Genomic DNA, 19,215 nt, shown 5'->3' on the forward strand with positions numbered 1-19,215 from the left:
CCGGGCGCCCCGGGCTGAAGAGTACACACCGCACAGCGGTGCCCGGCGGGCTTCCACGGGCTCCGCCAAGAGCTCGCGCCCGGGCGGTCCTCGGGGGCAGAGGGGCCGTGCTGACAGAGGGGCCGTGCTGAAGAGGGCTGCGGCCGGAGGCGGCGCGCGGCGGGCCACCGGGCGGGCCGGGCGGGGCCGCGGCCGCCCTCACGTCAGCGCCCCCTTCCCCGCGGCTGCCCGACCGCGTGCGGTGCGTTGTGGGAGCGGCGCTGAGATGGGCGCCGCGGGGCTGAGCTGGAGGGGTGTCTCCTCACGGGGCCGGTGCGCGCCCGCGCACGGCACGGCGCGGTCGCATCCCGAGAGCTGCTCATCATCTTCGCGGCGGGCAACGAGGGCATCGCCGACGGCTGCACGTCTACAACACGGGTGCGCGGGCGGGGCCGGGCGGCGGGGCGGGCGGGGGCGGGGGGGGGAAGGCGCGGGGCAGTCCCGGCTCCGGCGGCGGTGGCACGGGCTCCTCAGGCACCGGGATCGCCGCCGAGCTCCCGGCTCCCCGGCTCGGGGGGGGCGGCGGGCGGGCTGAGGAGCTGCCTGGAGGTGAAATGGCGGGACCGGGAAATACGCCTGGGCCGTGGGGTCTTCCCCGGGATAGCGCTACGCCCCGGCCGGTGCTGCGGCGTTAGTGGGCCTTTCTGGGGAAAAGGAACCTGGAAAATCTCTTGATGCGCCTGTTGTGCTTTCCCAGCCCCTGGCGCGGGGGTGCGGAGTCTCCCCTGGCAGGGCTCGGCTGAATGGCGGCAGGCGGGATTAGTCCCCGCCAGTGTCCGGATCCCCCTTCTTCCCTCTGGTGGCGGCAGCTCACGAGAGCTGAACGCGCTGGAATAGGAATCTTGCTTGGAAAAGCGAACATGCTGGCATTGGGAGCCTTTCCAAACAGGAAGCTGCCCGAGACCGATTTTATTTGTGAAGGATTAGATGCCTAAATAGTTACTGTACAGGATGCTGAATGAGGCTGGAAAACTTGCGTGTAGTGTTAGAGCTTGGGCCGAGACGGGAGAGTTCAGTGACTGATCCGTGCTTCTCAGTCTGCCAGTGTTGAGTTTTTCCAAGCAGATTTTTCTCTGGTATCTTAAAGATACTATTCTTAATCACATTTTTGGGGGGAGAAGAAAAAAAATCTCTTAACTTTTCTGTTCTGACAAGTAATCCCAAAGAAAACTCTCAGACAGTACAGTTATGCTGTCTCTCAGAACAAAGGTTTTGATGCTACCTTTTGAGTGAGTCTTTTGGGTTTTTTTCCTGCCCGGATTTTCTGCTAAAGGTGTTTCCCCTTCATAGCAGTGGCAAAAAGGATCATGACTCAGTTGTTCCGGTTTCTGGACGAGTGCTTGGCCCAAACTGACCTTTTTTTCTCTGGGGTTTAAGGTGCAGGGTTGTGACCCAGGCTGCCCCAGTGTGGGATGCCATCCGTGGTTCTTGCTATGCGTGTGATGACTTCTGAGGAGCTGGCACACAGTGAGCATCCGAATCCGCTGCAGCAGTGTTCACTGGAAGCTTCTAATTTCATACTTTTCCTCTTTGTGCTCATGAAAAAAGTTTAGGATAAAGAAGACAGTGTCTCCTGTAATTCTTTAATTCCAGAGCAGTTTAAACACCAATATGCTGCTGCTGGATCAGACTGTCTCAGCTGCTCTTCCTTGCCTGTGTGCCTCTCCTCTCCTCTCCCATGTATCAGTGCAGCGTTCCGTGGATATTAACATGGGTCCCAGAACAGTGTAATTAGTTTTTGAATAGGGCTATTAAGTCCAGGCACACTGCCATGCTGCTGTAGCTCTAATAATTCTGTTTCTAGGGCTAGCTCCCTCTGAGTTAGCATAGTTATCTCTCTTCTGTAGAACTGCACTTGTGTTCCTCATTAGCCTCTATTCTTGGCAAGTCTGTTAAATTGCTGGGTGACCCTTTGTAAATGACTTAGTTACAGTGACCTCATGGGTTCATTCATACTGAGTAACATTGGTTTGATACAGGTGTTTGCTTTCCTTTTTATTAAAAACCTCAATTAAAACTTAGTGTTAAGCAAATAGCCCATTCACAGTTATCTACAGGTAAAAAGTAGTGCTCTAAAAAGCAGAGGTGTTTAAAAATACACTTTTCGGTGTTTCAAATATTTTTCTTCTTTTTTTTTTTTTTTTCCTCTACTATAGTTACAAATCAATGGTTCCTTCCTGCTGTAAGGGGAGATATTCCTCCAGGCTGTGCAGCACATGGATTTGTTTGTGATGGTACCAGAATACTAGTTTTTGGAGGAATGGTTGAATATGGAAGATACAGTAATGATTTATATGAATTGCAGGTAGGAAATGTATGAAAATGTTTCAATTTCGAGGACTACTATATTTATCTGTTTATGAACAAACACATTTTATTTTACCAACTGCAGAAGAAACTTACATAAGCTTTGCTCTGCTCCAGGAAGAATAAACTTTAAATAGATTCTGAAGATGGAGAAAATCCAAATGCCTTTGAAAAAGAGACTTCCATGTAGTCTGAATAAAGTATAAAATATTTAGTCTTTTATTTAAGTAAGCTCATATGTGTCCCTTTTAACATATGTCCTGAGAAAAGCCCAGCATTCCTTTAAAAATAGTTCAGAAAATATAAGACTGTTAACATTACCTGAATTCTATTTACTGTGAGTGACTATAAGTGAAGATATTTCTGAACATATTTTTCTTGTCTTCAAGGCAAGTCGATGGCTCTGGAAAAAAGTAAAACCTCAAGCTCCTTCCAATGGATCACCACCCTGTCCTCGACTTGGCCATAGCTTTTCTTTATATGGTAACAAGTGCTATTTGTTTGGTGGCCTGGCAAATGAAAGTGAAGATTCAAATAATAACGTTCCCAGGTATGCTGATTTGCTTTGAATTTAATGGCTTTAAAGACAAATGACTGGATGTGACAACCTTGAGCAGGAACATTCTAGTCAGGCTGTTCTGTGTACCAGGTACCTGCAGGTGGATTATTTGTGCAGTGGACGGGTTACATGCGAAGAAGCTTAAATATTTCTTCTGCTAACCCCACAGTATGTAACACTGACTGACAGCTCTGACACTTATGTAGGCAAACCTGAGTAGACTTTGGTATTTTTCCTAGTATTTTGGGTGATGATTTTAAGAATGGCTTGTTTGTTAGAATTACTTGAATCAGCCAAGTCTCATGAGTCATCAGGGAATTCACGATGGATGTTTCCTCTATATTACTGTGGAAAATAGTTATGAATTCATTTGGAAATTTTTTACAGTAACAGCTGAAGTTGCCTCTGTTGCCAGCAAACGGTGCTCTAATGCTCCAGTTTTAGATCCACGTTCACCTGCAGTTCAGAGCACTAATATCCACTGAGCTATAACCTGGCAGTTTTAAGCTCAGTAAACAAGGGGTACGTCATGTGAATGCCAAGATTCAAAAACAGTTATCTAAGAAATAACTTGCTGATAGATTCAGCAACGAATGGCTAATTGTCTATTGGCCAGCCTGAAGGCACAAGAAAAAAAATAGCTTCTTCTCACCTTTATTGCTTTGGAGCTGCAGAAATTCATCTCTAATGTCTCTGGTCATCCTGTTATTTCTCACAGCTTTGCAGTTTATTCCAAGTGTGTCCGTATGTAGTAATTTCTGCGAAGAATGTTGTTTACCCCTCTTGAATGTTTCCTTCATGTAATACAGTGTAGCAAATATGATATGAGAGCATGTTTCCTTAGAGGCAACCAGTTATAATTGTTCGGGTTTTTTGGTTTAAATCCAGTTTCGGTACTGTCCACAATGCTTTGAGAGTTTAAAACTCTACACTCTCCCAAGACAGAAGTCTGTAATACTTGGAAGGGGTCGGGGTTTAAAGCACACTTGTAATCGTGCTTGTAAGTGAATTTTTCATACTTTTGACAATAATACCCTAGATATTTAAATGATTTCTATGAACTGGAGCTGCAACATGGTTCTGGCGTTGTTGGCTGGAGTATTCCTGTGACCAAAGGAGTCTTACCGTCTCCCCGAGAATCTCACACAGCCATCGTATACTGCAGAAAAGATGCGGGAAGTCCGAAGATGTATATTTTTGGAGGGATGTGTGGCTGTCGGCTTAATGATCTCTGGGAACTTGACATAGGTGAGTTGATTTGCCAGTAGAAGTCCGTGCTCACTTGCTGAGAGGAAAAATTACAGTATAGAATGGTTAATGGCATGATGTGGTACAGATATTATTGAGTCTAACACCATAGTGCTAACCTCTTGTAATTTCTGGAATGAAATAGATACAGCATTGTTTGCATATATTATCCTCGCTGATTATGGGTGAGATTGTTTCTTTAGAGAGTTCTTTAGAGTGGTTATCACTATGATAACCATAATGCTGAATAACCATAATGGAACCATAATATATCTTTCTGATAAACATTGTATCCCTTCCTGTTTTTTAAAAGAACCTCTAGGGGCTTGTTGTTGTGCTTCTTTCTTAAAGTTGCCATCCGAAAAAGATGAAGTTTTGTTTTGCTTAATCTTAGAGGGATGTTCCCTCCTAAAATCCAGGGAGTGAAATATGCGGTAACAAGGTTTCTTTGAGGATTTTTATTCTTTTTCTTTTAGAAACCATGACCTGGTCAAGACCAGAAACCAAAGGGACAGTACCACTTCCTCGCAGTCTCCATACGGCCAATGTAATAGGAAACAAGTATGTCTGTTGTTAAAAGCTCAACTCTAGAAAGGTACACCTAGTAGGAGAATGATGACACTTATCCACTACTGCTCAGTATAAACCATCAGCCCTGTAGAGTACTTTGCTGCTGCTATTTAAAGTACCACTGTTAACTTAAGGGTATCAAACTGCCAGTGTTTCCATCCAGCAGAACAATCTGCCCAACCTTCAAGCAGCTTTCCAGGCTTCTTAAAGCACCTTTGTGCATTCTGGTGACCTGGGCCTCAGCTGGCTCTGTCAGGAGTGAGCTCGAGTGCCTCTGTGTCTGTGACACAAATGAAATTAGCTATGCAAAAAAACTGCTCAAAGAGTAAAACTAGTTCTAGGCAAAACTATTCCACGCTTTTTCCGTATTCTGTTTCTCATTACTCTGCTTCTTACCAATGTAGTTTGTTTTGGCAGATAGCATTGATAAAATGGATTTTTAAACATGGGTTTCAGTCTATTTTATATCAATTTACAAGTGGGCATGAGGAGAGAGAGTCAAGGGGGAAAAAAGATGTGCAAGCTTTGTATCTTATGATTCAGTAGGTTAGTTTTTGATTATTTACTTAACATGTCAGTAGTTTGTAGCCTGCATTATATTTTTAAATTTTGATATCTGACTTAGATACCAGTCTTCTTATTTTAGTTATTGAGAAGTCTGCAGTAAAGGATTGTAGAAATACTGTGTAAAAGTGTGATTTTCTGAGAGCATTAGCAGTTTGGTGGCTTGTAAGAAGTGACAGTATTAACTTCTGTTTCTGGAAAGTCGTTTGAGGAGTTTGTGGGATTTTTTGTTTGATTGAGTTTTTTAATCAGTTAACTTACTCAAAAATTTCAGAAGGTGGATGTCTGCAACAGTACTTTATAATGAGAGTAGATTCAAATAAAATTTGCTGTAAACCAGAACTGTAAAGCACTGGGAATTTTCTGTTTCGTCCTAGTTTGAGAGAACCCATGCAGCAGATCTGGATATTAATTGTCTTTTCTTTTCTTTTTCCCTCTTCCCTCTTTTCCTATATTTCAGAATGTATGTTTTTGGTGGCTGGGTCCCACAGTCAGCAGGAGGTGAAATTTCTTCTCATGATGGCGAATGGAAATGTACCGGTTCATTTTCTTACCTTAATTTGGGTTAGTGTTTCTGCCTTTCTGGGAGTGGGCATTTTAAAGGATACTTTATTAACAGAGTAGAGTAGCTATTTTGAAGACCCTGAGAAAAGTTTAGGATACATAGCTGTAACACTAGGGGACTAAAGAAGTTGCTGGGTTTTTACATCTTTCTTGAGAAGTGATATTTTAATAATCGTTTTTCTTGGAAGATTCAGCAGGTTTGCTTCTGCAAATCTTTGTTAATACAACTTTAAGTAATTTAAATACTCCTTCATTTATAGAAGAACACAAGAGACAGATCCTGAAATGATATTTTTTCTAAGCACGATAGTACTATCCCTGAATCCTCAACCTCTGATTTTGTATTTGCCTGAGAGAGATAACCAGAGGTCAGAAAATTCATCCTGTATTAATTGATTTAACTTGCATATTAATTGGAAAGTGACCTTCTCTTTGTAATATTTCAATTTTAAATGCAATTCGTCTATAAAAACAGAAGTGATTTATTTACATTTTTTTCTGTGCAGTTAAGCATACTAACATCTTTATTTCTTGCTTTGGAAAACATCTAGAAACTAAATTTTTCGAGTTTCATTTACTAGATACCACAGAATGGATAGGTCTGATCTCAGATTGCCAGGAGGACAAGAGTAACTTGTTCCCAGGGCCAAGAGCAGGACACTGCGCGGTAGCGGTTGGCACTCGCCTGTACATCTGGAGTGGGAGAGATGGTTACAGAAAAGCTTGGAACAATCAAGTCTGCTGCAAAGATCTTTGGTACCTTGATACTGGTGAGTCAAAACTAAGAGACTTGCACTATGTTCCGTGTTTTATTAACATCTGGGAAGCTTGCATCATGGATGATCAGAACATCTAAGCTGTAATAATCTCAAAGGTTATTTAAATTTTAAAGATTATTTTAAAAAAACATGCTTCACTTTTGATTGTTCAAAGGCTACAGCTGTAACTTAAACTGAAAAAATTAGGAAGGCTTGTTTAGAGCCTCTGAAAGAACTTTGTGGCTAGATTCTGCATTGCATCCTATAGTCAGTTGATACAAGGTGCTAAAGGGTGTTTTGCCTGAACTCAGGGTTCCTGACCTCTCCTTTTAGTGATCTTTTCTGCTACTATTTACTCCTTCCTACCAAACCCTTCCTTCTCTTGGGATCATTGCTGCTGCTGCTTCCTCATCTTTTGGACTGCAAAATGATACTATTGAATCTGAAAAAGGACCAAATTGTTCCTGGGGATGAAGGGAATTCTGGAGCACTAATCACTCATTAGTAGCTGGATTAATGGCAGGACACTGAGATGGTACTGGGGAAGAGGGGACTAGAATGGAACTTTTGGGAGCGAGTTGTTGCCTATTGAAGCAGAAATATGGAAGTTGTTATTGGAGATTGTGAAATATTTAGGAGATAGTGAGGTGGGGTTTTTTTGTTTGTTTGTTTTGTTTTTATTTTCTTTTTTTATTTTTCCCTCAGAAGATCAGGAAATGAAAAAAGTAGCAGGGGAGGGATGTGCTTGAGAGTGCAGCGTAGTCAAGGCAAGTGAGAGGAGCAGGCCAGTGGCATCAGTCATGTCTAGGCTTCAGTCTCTGCAGAAGTTTGAAGGAAAGCTCACTTTAGTTACAGAGAGCATGCAAAAAGGAAGAGGGATCTTCTGTGAATTCTATTGAGGAATATGTAAAACTTTAGGGGCCAAAGAGCTACCTGTAGCCTTTTGGGAAAGCACAAAGATCTCTTATCTCTGTAATTTCTACAGTGACGTAGCTGTAACTCAAAGTCTTACTGGCAGCAGAAGAGCCCTTGAAAACAAAGCATGAAAACTTGAGCATTTTTGAGCACTCTAACATGACACTGCATAATTCTCTGACTTGTCTTGCCACCTTTGGCAAGGGTTTCTTGTTGAATCTGGTATACCTTGTACATCAGTGGAAAAGGATTTTACTCACAATGTATAGATATTTAATAAGCTGATTAAGGGAGGGCCATTTCTAACATGCCATCTGTGTTTTATTGGTTTCTTGTAGAGAAGCCCCTAGCACCATCACAGGTACAGCTCATTAGAGCTACAACCAACTCTTTTCAGTTGAAATGGGATGAAGTTCCTACAGTTGAAGGATATCTTCTTCAGCTACACGCTGACTCACCAGTGCCACCGGTGGCTGGAACTCCCGTTACTGGTGTTCCTGAGACATCCCTGCTGAGTTCACAAGGTAATGAAGATCTCACAAGTCAGATCACATTATACTAATGTTTGTGCACAGGCAGACTAGAGTATTGCATAAGTATTTGATATGAGTTTGTTTTTTAAAGAACCATTTTTTGCAAGAGAGAGACCCTATTTCTTTGGTTATTCCCAAAATGCCTTGGGAATAACACTTTACCTTGTTTCTGTTGATTTTGGTCAGCTGTCTGAATTATGAAGATATTTGTACAGTGCTGGGCACGATTTGAGAAAGGAAACAGTGAGAAGGGGATTTTATCTGACTGTTTGGCCATGCAGTTTCATTTCAGATTTACAACAAAGTTTTCCTTCAGGAAACTTTGGGTCTCCCTCTCCCTTACTGGACTAGATTCCAAGCAACATAGTATTAAATTTTACATAACTGATGGGGATTTGTTTTTGTTTACCTGCTAGGTGGCTGTTCTCTACATCAAAATCCCCAACCATTGCCTAGCATCCCTTATCCAGAACTGAAGGTTGATCATCCCAGCCAAACAAATAATCTCATTCCTAATAATGTAAGTGTTAAACTGAAAAATGCATGAGTGGCAAAGTAGTGTGGGAAGCTAGAGGACTGCCAGAACACTTCCTCAGTTTTAAAAGTCCTTGCATAATTTTTGGGCCTTAGGAAAAAAAACCCGAATCAAACAAAAAGACACTTGCTGAAGTAATTGTGTCTGTTTTCTTATGTAGCTTTTACTTTTATGATTGACAGACAGTCTTTCAAGTCCTCTTCCTGGCAGAAAGGAAACTGCAACTGTCTTGACTTCCAGAATGCTAACTTGGGAGCCTTATACCAGTAGAAATACTATTCATCCTTAAAATGTTGGTGAAATTAATGTGGAAAGCATAAAGAATAAGGCATATTCCTCTGTTAGTGCTTTTATGCTAGTCTGCTTAGTTGTAGGTTCTTACTACAGATTAAACCCAATTATTATCTGTTCTGTTTGTACAGTTGTACACATTCCACTGTTTTGCCAATTCAACAGAAAGAGTGAGGACAAAGGCTGGCTAAAGGATCACATTTTTGTAATTTTGCACCTTTTCTTAAATGAGAAAAGTCTTAGATCTGTATGGGATCCATAATGTATTCCTGGAGAAAACACATGTAGATATACTATAAATTTCACTAACAGTAGAAGTATCTAAAGTACATGCCAGGAAAGCAAAAGTTGAAAGCCTCTGTAATTGTGATTTTCCCCATCTCCTCAAGTCCCCCCAGTAGACTAAATATGTGCATCAATGAACTTCCATGTAATGACAAAAGAACATGAGCTCACTGTCAGATAAAATTTAGTATCTATCAGAGACATGTCCAGGGCAACTCAGAGTTTGAGTTTTTGTTTTTTAATGGTTTCTTGGTTTAATTTAGAGTACTAGGGAATTGTTGGAGGAGTTTAGCTTGTTGCTTATGAGTAAGCATTTTCATGCCATGTTTGCAACTGAAATTTCCCAACTTTGCGGTTAAACACTAACAAATGTGTTGTTTTGCTTAGGTCCAAGTTTCCCTTTCATCCAACTCATTATTGAAAGTAGAAGGAAAAGAAAAGGTTGCAGCACCTGAAAACAAGATTACACAGGAGACTATGAAAAACCACACAGATGCTACAGGATTCAAAGAATCAAATGCCCCTTCCCTTTTGCCTGTTTGTACTTCAAGTAAGATGACTGTAGAATAAAAATAAATTGAAAAGAGAGAGTTAAAATTCATCTCATAAACATAAAATAAGGTTATTTGTCTTGTAATTTAAAATTATTTTAGATTCCTTTGTAGTTTAAAAAAACCCAACTTGTGTTAGTTATTACCGAACATATTTTTAGGAGATACAGGGAAAAATGAAATCCTAAATTATTTGAAGTGTTGCAAGGGACGTGAAATTCTCAATATATTCATTATTATGATAGCAAATGTGTCTAAACATAAGTAGCCATTTTTAACATAAAAAAAAGGACAGATACGTTTTGCAACATTATGGTGATAGTAACTCCAGACTCTGACACTGTGTCTGTTAGCAGTGAAAAGCTATAATGTGAAATTTCAGGCAATGTAGAGAGAAGCGTGTTTCTCTCTGACTGTAGAGGAAATAGATGACAAGGCACTGATGTAGGCATTTCACTGAAGTGCCTTAAGTTCAGTGTGGTGAATCCAGGCTCAGTCACCTGATCTGTTTATATTTGACTTTCATGTACTTTATGGGTTGTTGGATTTTTATTTTCTTCACAGTGTAATTTAAGTATCATGTGGAAATTTTGGTTCTTAGTGCTAAGTGAGAAACAAAATTCCACAGGGGTTAATCTTGATTGTTACAACTCTGTGATACTGATTTGTGTGGATGCTTTATTTTAGTGTCTTTTCCCAAATTAATCCTTTTGTAACAAAATAAATATAGAATGGCAAGCTTAAAACAACTGTTTACATGTATCTGTTTATGACTGTGCAGACAGACTTTAGTTCAGTTATATACCTAAAGAAAGCACTGGTAATCAATTTGATCAGATCTATTCTAACCTAATTCTGAGCTAAACTCAGGCTTCATAGGAAACTAAAGCCATTAGATCAGGTTGAGATTTGTTATGTGTTATCAATATTGATTTCTGGTTAATATTTTCTCTTTTTAAGGTGCTCAGACATCAGCAAATGTAGGTGAATTACATGACTTGGACAAACAAACTGTAAATCCTGATGCTTCTGTATCCAGTACTGTCTCCAGCACACAAACTATGGTAACCCAGCAGGCTGTTAAAACTGAATCATCAAGTACAAATGGGGCAGTTGTTAAAGATGAAACTTCACTAACAACATTCAATTCAAAATCTGAAGGTTTGAAATGTGTTTCACATACTGTATTTTGAGCCATATATATCTAAGGCCATCAGAGTTCCCTTAGTGTGGTGGGATTCCCATCTTGACTAGTACCTGGGATGTAGATAGGCTTTGGGCATTGAAGACCTTGTGCAGCCTGGATGATCTCTGCTATGATTTAAACATCTTTTAAAATCAGGATATTCCTTTTATACATCTGTAAATCACTGTGTTTCCTGTAAGTGAAAGGTCCTTTAAAGTCTTCATTTAAGGTCCATTTTCTAAATAGCAGTGGTAGCCAGTTTTGGTGCCCATTGCACATTTGCTTTCCTTCAGTGATTGTGAGTCAGCAAAAGACTAAAATAGTAACCTTAGATGATTTTGATTTTAAGCAATTGACCTTTAACAAATATGTCCAGTTAACATGGCTAGCTCACCGCTAGTCAAATGTGCTGGCCTCTTCATAGTCTGCTTGAAATATCCAAAATAAGCAGCAAAGCAGAAAATAAACATATGGGTAGTTTTTCAAGTTTTGTTTTTCACAAATATCAACAGGCTGTGCTTGTTATTGTTTTGATTGTTAACTAAAGAACTGTATTCTTATATTGATGTTACGTGTGTAGTATAACTTTTACCAAAGAGTACTGTATTTTAAAAGCAAAACCCAGAAACACAAGTATAGAATACTAATATTCCCTTGTGTTGCTTGTGTGCTTAATCTTTTTTCTTTTTTTAATATTCCATTTTAAATTCAATGAATACTCTGTTCCCATTTGTTGGGATTGTTACAGATTAAATGCTCATGCTCAGATTCAGATTGTATTGATGTCAGAAACAATGCAATCAAATTAAGATTTCACACTTAGACTATTCATACAGTGTCATCAGTTTGTGCCTCAATCTGGTATTTAGATTATTTGCTTGCAAATATTTTATATGGATTTCATAGTTCTGTTCTTATTTAGGATTTTCTGCCTTCTGTTTTTATTATCTGTAGCAGCCTCCAATGCCAGACTCTCAGAATTGTTCTGTGAATAGGACAGAAGCCAAAATTAGTTGTTTGTGTTATAAATAGAACTGCATGCAAAAGAAGTCTGAGAAGGATTTGTGCAACAAATACTTGTAAATGGCTATTGAGGTCAACTTCCATATTCTGTCGATTTTGTGTTCAATTTTCTGTATCACTCAAGCTTTTTAAATTTAACTTTTTGTTTTTAGCTGCTGAAACTGCTTATATCATGCCTTCAACAAGGGTCAGTACTGGACAGACAAATGATTCACACTCCTCTGTAAGTCTGAAAAAGTATAATCAAATTTCTGTATCTATTGTTCTGTTGATTAGTTGTAAGGGCTCTTCTGTTTGCTTTTCTTTCAGAAATATAATTAAAGGAAATGTTTATTTAGGGCTTGAAGTGAATAATACAGGGGTAAACATTTCTGTTGTAAAACTAATTGCATTGTGTGGGTTTGATGTGAGTCTAAGTAGCAGTTGTGTAGTTGGGAGGAGATCCAAGTATGTGTTTCAGCTGTTGAATCATTTTTATTGACTGGCACAGTGGAATGGTCTCTCTGCTGCATGATGTGCAAATGTACAATGTTTTTCTGTATGCACAGTTGAAATGAAAATGAAGTATGTATTAGATCAGACTATTGTTAGCTGCTGATCTATAGATTTGAAACGTTACTTAACTGACATCTTGATGTTTTTCCCTAGAGGAGATGGGGACTGGCTATGCAAGCTGTAAATACTGCCTGAAAAAGTAAATGCTTCCTATTTCACCTGCTTACAACTTAATACACAAAACCAAGGTGCCACTGTTGCCACCAAAAGCGAGGAACTAAGGATGGGGAGAAGCAGCTGCTACCTAAAGGGTTGGGGTGCTTTTGCCAAGAGCAGCTGCGGTTCCTGCCCCGTTTCCGTGCCAGCAGGATCATGGCCTGTCTGTGCTGGGCACACTGACTGTGCAAGTGCTCTCCCTGGGGTCTGGAGACAAGCAGGAAAGACAGTTTGTCTTTCTGGGTCAGTCAGGAACAGTTCACACACCCTCCACCACCATCGCCCCATGCCGCAGCAGGGGCCTGTTCTCAGCTGCCGGCGAGTTCAGCAGTGGCTGAGGGAGAGCATGTTTGGGGCTGAGATACAGCTGATTCCCAGGGAGAGCTGCTGGTGTTGGACCACTCTGGGGAACTTCTTGACCTCTGAGCCAAATTAACTCGCAACTACATGCTGCTACAGACACCTAGTTCTACAGCTTTAAACTTCTTCCCCTGCCTGTTTAGAATATCAGATGTGACATCCCAGCTGTTGCCTTTTAAATGACAGACTGTGTCTGAGTCAATGTTTAAGAACCAGTTGGTTTTGAACACTGTTTTAATAGTATATGCATATCCATTTGAAGTATAAGAAAGTAACACTGGTATAAAAGGGGGTTGTCTCTCACATATACTAGAGTCTTAACACTTTTTTACATTACTCTGAAGTCTGGGTAATCCACATAACATGTTCTTCAAATACTAGAAAACTCCACAAAGACCGATGGCACCAGTGAAAGCAAGAGACCGGCGATGGTATGATGTTGGAATTTTTAAGAACAACAGTGCTGTGGTGAGCCAGTTCTACTTGCTGCCAGAGGAAACACTGAACATTTCTAACAAGGTACTTGCTGATTCTTCTCTGACATAACTTGCACGTAAAATCTTTTGGGACCTGTTGCTATTGTTAATTCTTTTCTTATTTCTAACCTTAAGAAAGAATTTTAAACTCAATAAACTTTCAAACCAGTAAAAATTCTTAAAAACTAAAAAACCCACAACTTTTTTAATATGTCACTTTGGTGCAGCATTGAAATGTTTCAAAGTTTCTTCTCTTTTCCCAGAATTGTTGCCTAAAAATTCTTAAAAATACTAATAAGACATAGGCTAGGCTGTTTAAAAAGACTAGATCTGGAACTGTAGTGGGTTTTGTTTTTGATCTTTCTATCCTAATGTTTTTGTACATGTAAGTTGATACATGAAAATACATGTGAAACTTGCAAAGGTGTTGCAGGTTTGATGACAAAAGTGTAAATTAATGATGTCTTAGTGAACTTGAAACAAATATCGTATTTTGTTTTTGTGAGACAGAAGAAAAATAACAGAACCCTCTCTTTGAAAGCACTTCAGTATGAATATTGTATATCTTTAAAGAGCATAGTACATTTTACAGTGTTTACATTGGTTGTATTTCTTGTACATTATTCAGAAGGCAAATAGTTCCATTGTAAGTTTTAGTGATGGATCAATGCATATTTTAATCATGGAAGTACAGTGGCACATAATGTTTCAGAGACCTATTTGTTACTATCTTACAGAGGTTTTCTTTAAAAATATTTTGATTACCTCCACATCAATTTGCAGCTCCTAACTACAGGAATAACTGTTTTTGAAATAAAAATATTTTTTAGGACAGAAGATTATGCTAACTGAATCATAAGTTATGTAATTGTAAATGCTACTTTGCTTTTACTTTCCCGAGTAAAAATAACCACAAGGTGCAGTTTAATTTAAATGATTGAAAAAATGGGGTATTTTTTTGGTTTAGAGATATAGTCTCTCACATTGCATCTTAGATCACCTGTTTTGAGGTGAGATAGTGCCCTCAGTCAGAACCTTTTCGTAAATTCTCATTTAAGTACAAAAGTATTAGGTAGATTTTCAGTTTTGATTAAACTTAATTTATTACTACCCACCTTAATTTTTTTAGGCTAGTTGTGTTTAGAATATTTTAAAAATTAACTCAAATGTTGCTTTCTTTTCAGACGGAAGGTGCAGATGTACCGGACTACAGATTACTGAAGAAACAGGATCTTTTTCCAGGCACAGTGTACAGGTTCAGAGTTGCTGCAATTAATGGCTGTGGTGTTGGGCCTTTCAGTAAAATCAGTGAATTCAAAACTTGCATTCCGGGTTTTCCTGGAGCTCCTTCAACAGTCAAAATCACCAAGGTGAGAAATATATGTAATTCTAGTTCTGATGTATAAAATTCTTTATACATCAGTTTAATCTCAGAACTCTTGGGTTTAGTTGGTTTGTTGTTGGGGTTATTTTTAAGTTAAAATTGTCATATAAAATTGTTTCAAATACTTACTTAACTCTGCTCAATGTAATATTCTTTAAGAAAATTGCTAAAAATAATAATTTTAAGACTTACTGATTATGTTACCAGATACGTGTCTTATTCAGTCATCTGATGGTTTACCTGTGATTTTCTGTTCATTCATCCTTAAATCTGTAGGGGTTTACCATGCTTTTTAAAAAAAAAAAGTCAAAAGATGCATCCTTATCTCCAGAGTGATGATGTTTAGGTTAGAATTCTCAAATAATCTTTAGAATTTGGGGGGTTTTATTTTTATATTGTTTATATATTTATGGTTAGCTACATACTATCACATTTTTCTCTCTTTTCCTTCAGAGTGTAGACTGTATTCATCTTTCTTGGGAGCCTCCTGCTTCACCCTCTGGAAATATTTTAGAATATTCTGCCTACTTAGCAATCCGTTCCACACAGTTACAGGAAAATCCAAGTCAGCTTGTATTCATGAGAATATACTGTGGTCTTAAAACATCCTGTATAGTGACTGCTGCCCAGCTTTCCAACGCTCACGTTGACTACACTTCCCGACCTGCCATAGTGTTCCGGATTTCCGCGAAGAACGAGAGAGGGTACGGACCGGCCACGCAAGTCCGGTGGCTCCAAGGTAAAGTCTTGAAGTGTTCTTTTGTTCCTTACAGGAGCTTTATGCAAATATAGTTGTTGAAGTTGTCTTTGCATTAAAAAAAAAAAAAAAAAATTGGATTTGTTCACAGGCAAAAACAAGCAAGTTTGTTGGTCATTGAGTCTTACCTGCTCCCTAAAACTATAACAGCCTAGGAAGCTTCTGACTTCCCTGGGCTTCACTTCGGCTCAAAAATTTTTCCAGTCTAATAAGCAATCCATTTACATGCATGTGTGTAATCAGGGGGTGTTTTTCAGTCTTTTCACCCTCCTTATTAGAAAAAATTTTCATTAGATGATGTAAGGTGCAATTTTGTGATGCTTATACACTTTAAAGTCTGTATTACAGCCAGAAGAGGTTTTGTCATCTTGTCCCTGCGCTTGAATTTGTACAGGTTCATGATGACCTGGGGATGGGAGTGGATTCACTGAAAATAGATTAGTTTTAGCCTGATCAGTTCTGGCTCACCTTACAAGTCAGCCACTCCAGAGGCTCTAAACAAGAACTTTTGCTGTCTTCCAAAATGTTTAGTATTCCAGTGCTGTTTTAACCCTTTAACTAGCAATGACTTTGACCATGATCTGTACCCCAGAACTCTGAAACAGCAGTTGTTTGAAAGTGTTTGACCATGTACACCACGTGAAATTATGAAGCATTTAACAATGTCTCCTCCTTTTTTCAGATATGAAAACATCAGGCTCAAAGTAGTGTTGCTACTCTCAAAGCCATCAGTAGAAACAACCTAATAAATCTCCAGTTTCGAATGTAGTGTTTAATGTAACTCTTGTACTATTTGTAAATGCTACAAATGTTTTATTTTTGCATTGTTTTTATCTTAAAAATATATAACCTTTTTTACGTTTGACACATCAGCGTTACACAGCCTTACTCAGGTATATGAGTACCAGATAGAAACTATATTGAAGACGGTGGGGTGAAGGATCACACCCTATCCAGCAGCTCTTTTTGGTAGTGATAGTTAAAATGTAAAAAAATACACACTTTCAAATTAAAAACAAAGAACAAATTTGGCACAAGCAGCAGTATTTGAGGTAGAGTCCCCATTATTGCTTCGGATCTTGCACAGATAATTCGTAAGATTTGGTATAAGAGCAAATTCTGTTTGGTTTTGGTTCCTTATACCACATTCTTCGTTGTGGTGTCTGAGTACAAGGCAAAAATTTCCAGTTATTATATAGTAACTTAAAATGTATAAATATTTTAATATATACTTTTTTTGTAAAGAAATGATTTTTTCTACTATTTGTAACAAATATCTTAATCTTGAAAGATATCCCCTGAAAATTTAAAAGGAAAAAGAGAAACTTATCCATTGCTCTTATTACAAAAAACATAAATTCAATGTAAATGCACTACTAATATTTAGAATTATCCTTTTGTAGTTGTACAAATCTTGAACTTGTAAATACCAATGTTTACAAGAGACCTTTCTGGTCTTGTATGAAAACTTCCATGAGATTCATTCTCTTTTTTTTTTTTTTTTTGTTTTTTTTAATAAATCCATATGCTTTGCTTTTAGCATATGCTTGCTTTTTGCACTAATAATAACTTACCTCATTCCTGTGTTTGTAATCACTTGTGTTGCTTCCATAATGTTTCTGTAAAACTTCAATCTGAAAATTTTAACCAAAGTTTAGAATACATGGTAAGCAATTTTGCACATATTATATGGCAACTTTCAACATATTTATTCCAGTTAATCTTCTTAAGTGCTTGTTTGCTTTACCAATATATTCTACCAATCAAGTTCAGTATCTCCCTTTTACTATGCATCATTTTACATTAACTAGCTAGCTGATAAAATCAACAAGCATTACTTCTAGGAATAGGTTGATCCATTCCTATGCTAAAAGAAAAAATTTGTTCACAGTAGTGAAATAAAGGTAAACATTTTAAATGCTATTTATATATCTATATGTAAGCCTGTGTTTACCAAAGTGTAGAGGAAAATGGCTGAGTTGGACAAGGTCACTAGGTGAATAGATTGAGGCACTTAAATAAGATTTATTTTAAAATAAAATCTAAATTATTTACTGTGCAATGAAGTTTATACTTTGCACTTTAATTTTGCCCCAAATGCCAAAAGACTATACATCAAGGTAGAATTTCTTGCCTCTTCCAGTTAAATTTGTCTTAAGAGCGTTTGTAAATATAGAAACTAAAACAAATTATGTGCCTGGTTTGGTGGGAGAAGTATCACTAAAATATTAGGGATTTAACAGCTCAAGTATCCCAGAGCAGATTTAATAGCCAAGTTTTGGCTGCCCTGAAAATCAGGGTTATAACGGAAGTGCTGGTACAGCCTTAATTATCGCAACGCATCACACGCCACAATAGCATATGAGAAGTGCTGGGGACCATAAATCACTCTGATAGTGTTAATTGTGGCACAGGAGTAATACATGTGGTTTGACTCCAGAGGAAAACCGTGTGATAATAACAGATATCCCAGATTCACTTTAAACAGTGTTTATAGTATGAATGTATAGGACTTTTCCTGAAGTTAACTGGCTTTAAGATATTTGTGTTTTAATGGTCCATTTTGTCAGGTATGATCTCACTACCAATACTGTCTGATAACTCAAATATCATACACACGAACTGTTAACTAGAAGAGTAGAACTTGGTTTTTCTTATTAGTACTGTGAAAGAAGCCTTTAGAGAAAACATTTGTGGCTTTGATTTTGTTGGTTGATAGCTGTGATTGTAGAGTCGTTATTTAAGAATAAAACCTGTTGGGTATGTCTGGGTGGAGTTTTTTTGCACTTGGTTTCACCTGCTTTGCACAATTTCTTTTTCAGTGGGTATGTCACAACTACCAAAGGGTAAAACTGTGGCGTTTTCAATGAAAGTGTAATTTCCTTGTAAGTGTGCTTTCTTCAGCTGACTTGACATAAGATGTCACTTTCTCTTTTTGTCCAAGTTGGGTGATGTTGAATAGTGACCATAAGCAAACCTTCAGTTCCTCACAGTTTTACTTTAACCTGAAATTGTGGTACACACTGTAAAATACACTTTGTGGTCTGTTTTTAGAACTGTATTTATAATGTCTAAATCCCACCTGTTTGCCTATCAACTAGATATCAGACAAATATTGATTGTTCAGTTTTAAATTTGTTTAGAAGACTGTTGACACCAGCTCTTTGAGAATTCGTGTTATACATTTATTTCAGATACTGCTAAAGGAGATGTAACAGAAACTGAAATCTATCAGATGACAGTATCCATATTGTAGAAATGTCTAGGTTTACTAAACTCCTTAGGGAGGTTGTGACTGTGTAAGTATAGGACAGTCGTGCCACTTATGGCAGACACTGCTACAGCTTCACCTTAAGAATGTTCTTGTGAAAGTGGAAATGAAATGAACAATAACCTATACTTTGTGTTTTCAAAGTAATTATAGCAATATCTTTTGAATGTAGTTTGGAGTAGAGCACATGATCATGCCATAAACTCTGAAGATATAATAAGTATTACTGTTGTTATCTGATATTTCAGGATAGCGAATTTGACGTGAACTTAGTCTTACAGCCTGTTACTTAATGACCTCTACAAGGAAACTGACATTTTGTACAATT

At 38.5% G+C, this 19,215-nt stretch overlaps 1 protein-coding gene across 1 annotated transcript; it reads left to right on the top strand.

Moving 5' to 3' along the window:
• The first annotated feature begins 265 nt into the window (after positions 1-265).
• Positions 266-18,391, top strand: HCFC2 (host cell factor C2). The gene is given in 18 exon segments (XM_029963396.1): positions 266-299; positions 302-394; positions 397-417; positions 2,196-2,344; positions 2,736-2,896; positions 3,945-4,153; positions 4,630-4,714; positions 5,748-5,851; positions 6,433-6,621; positions 7,863-8,048; positions 8,474-8,577; positions 9,556-9,718; positions 10,680-10,880; positions 12,081-12,151; positions 13,381-13,518; positions 14,660-14,845; positions 15,313-15,598; positions 16,299-18,391. Coding segments are annotated over 18 exon segments (2,406 nt in total). The 3' UTR covers positions 16,325-18,391.
• The last annotated feature ends 824 nt before the right edge of the window (positions 18,392-19,215 follow it).

Source organism: Manacus vitellinus, unplaced genomic scaffold (assembly GCF_001715985.3).
Source record: "Manacus vitellinus isolate BGI_N305 unplaced genomic scaffold, ASM171598v3 scaffold_5_pilon, whole genome shotgun sequence".
Classification (NCBI taxonomy): domain Eukaryota; kingdom Metazoa; phylum Chordata; class Aves; order Passeriformes; family Pipridae; genus Manacus; species Manacus vitellinus.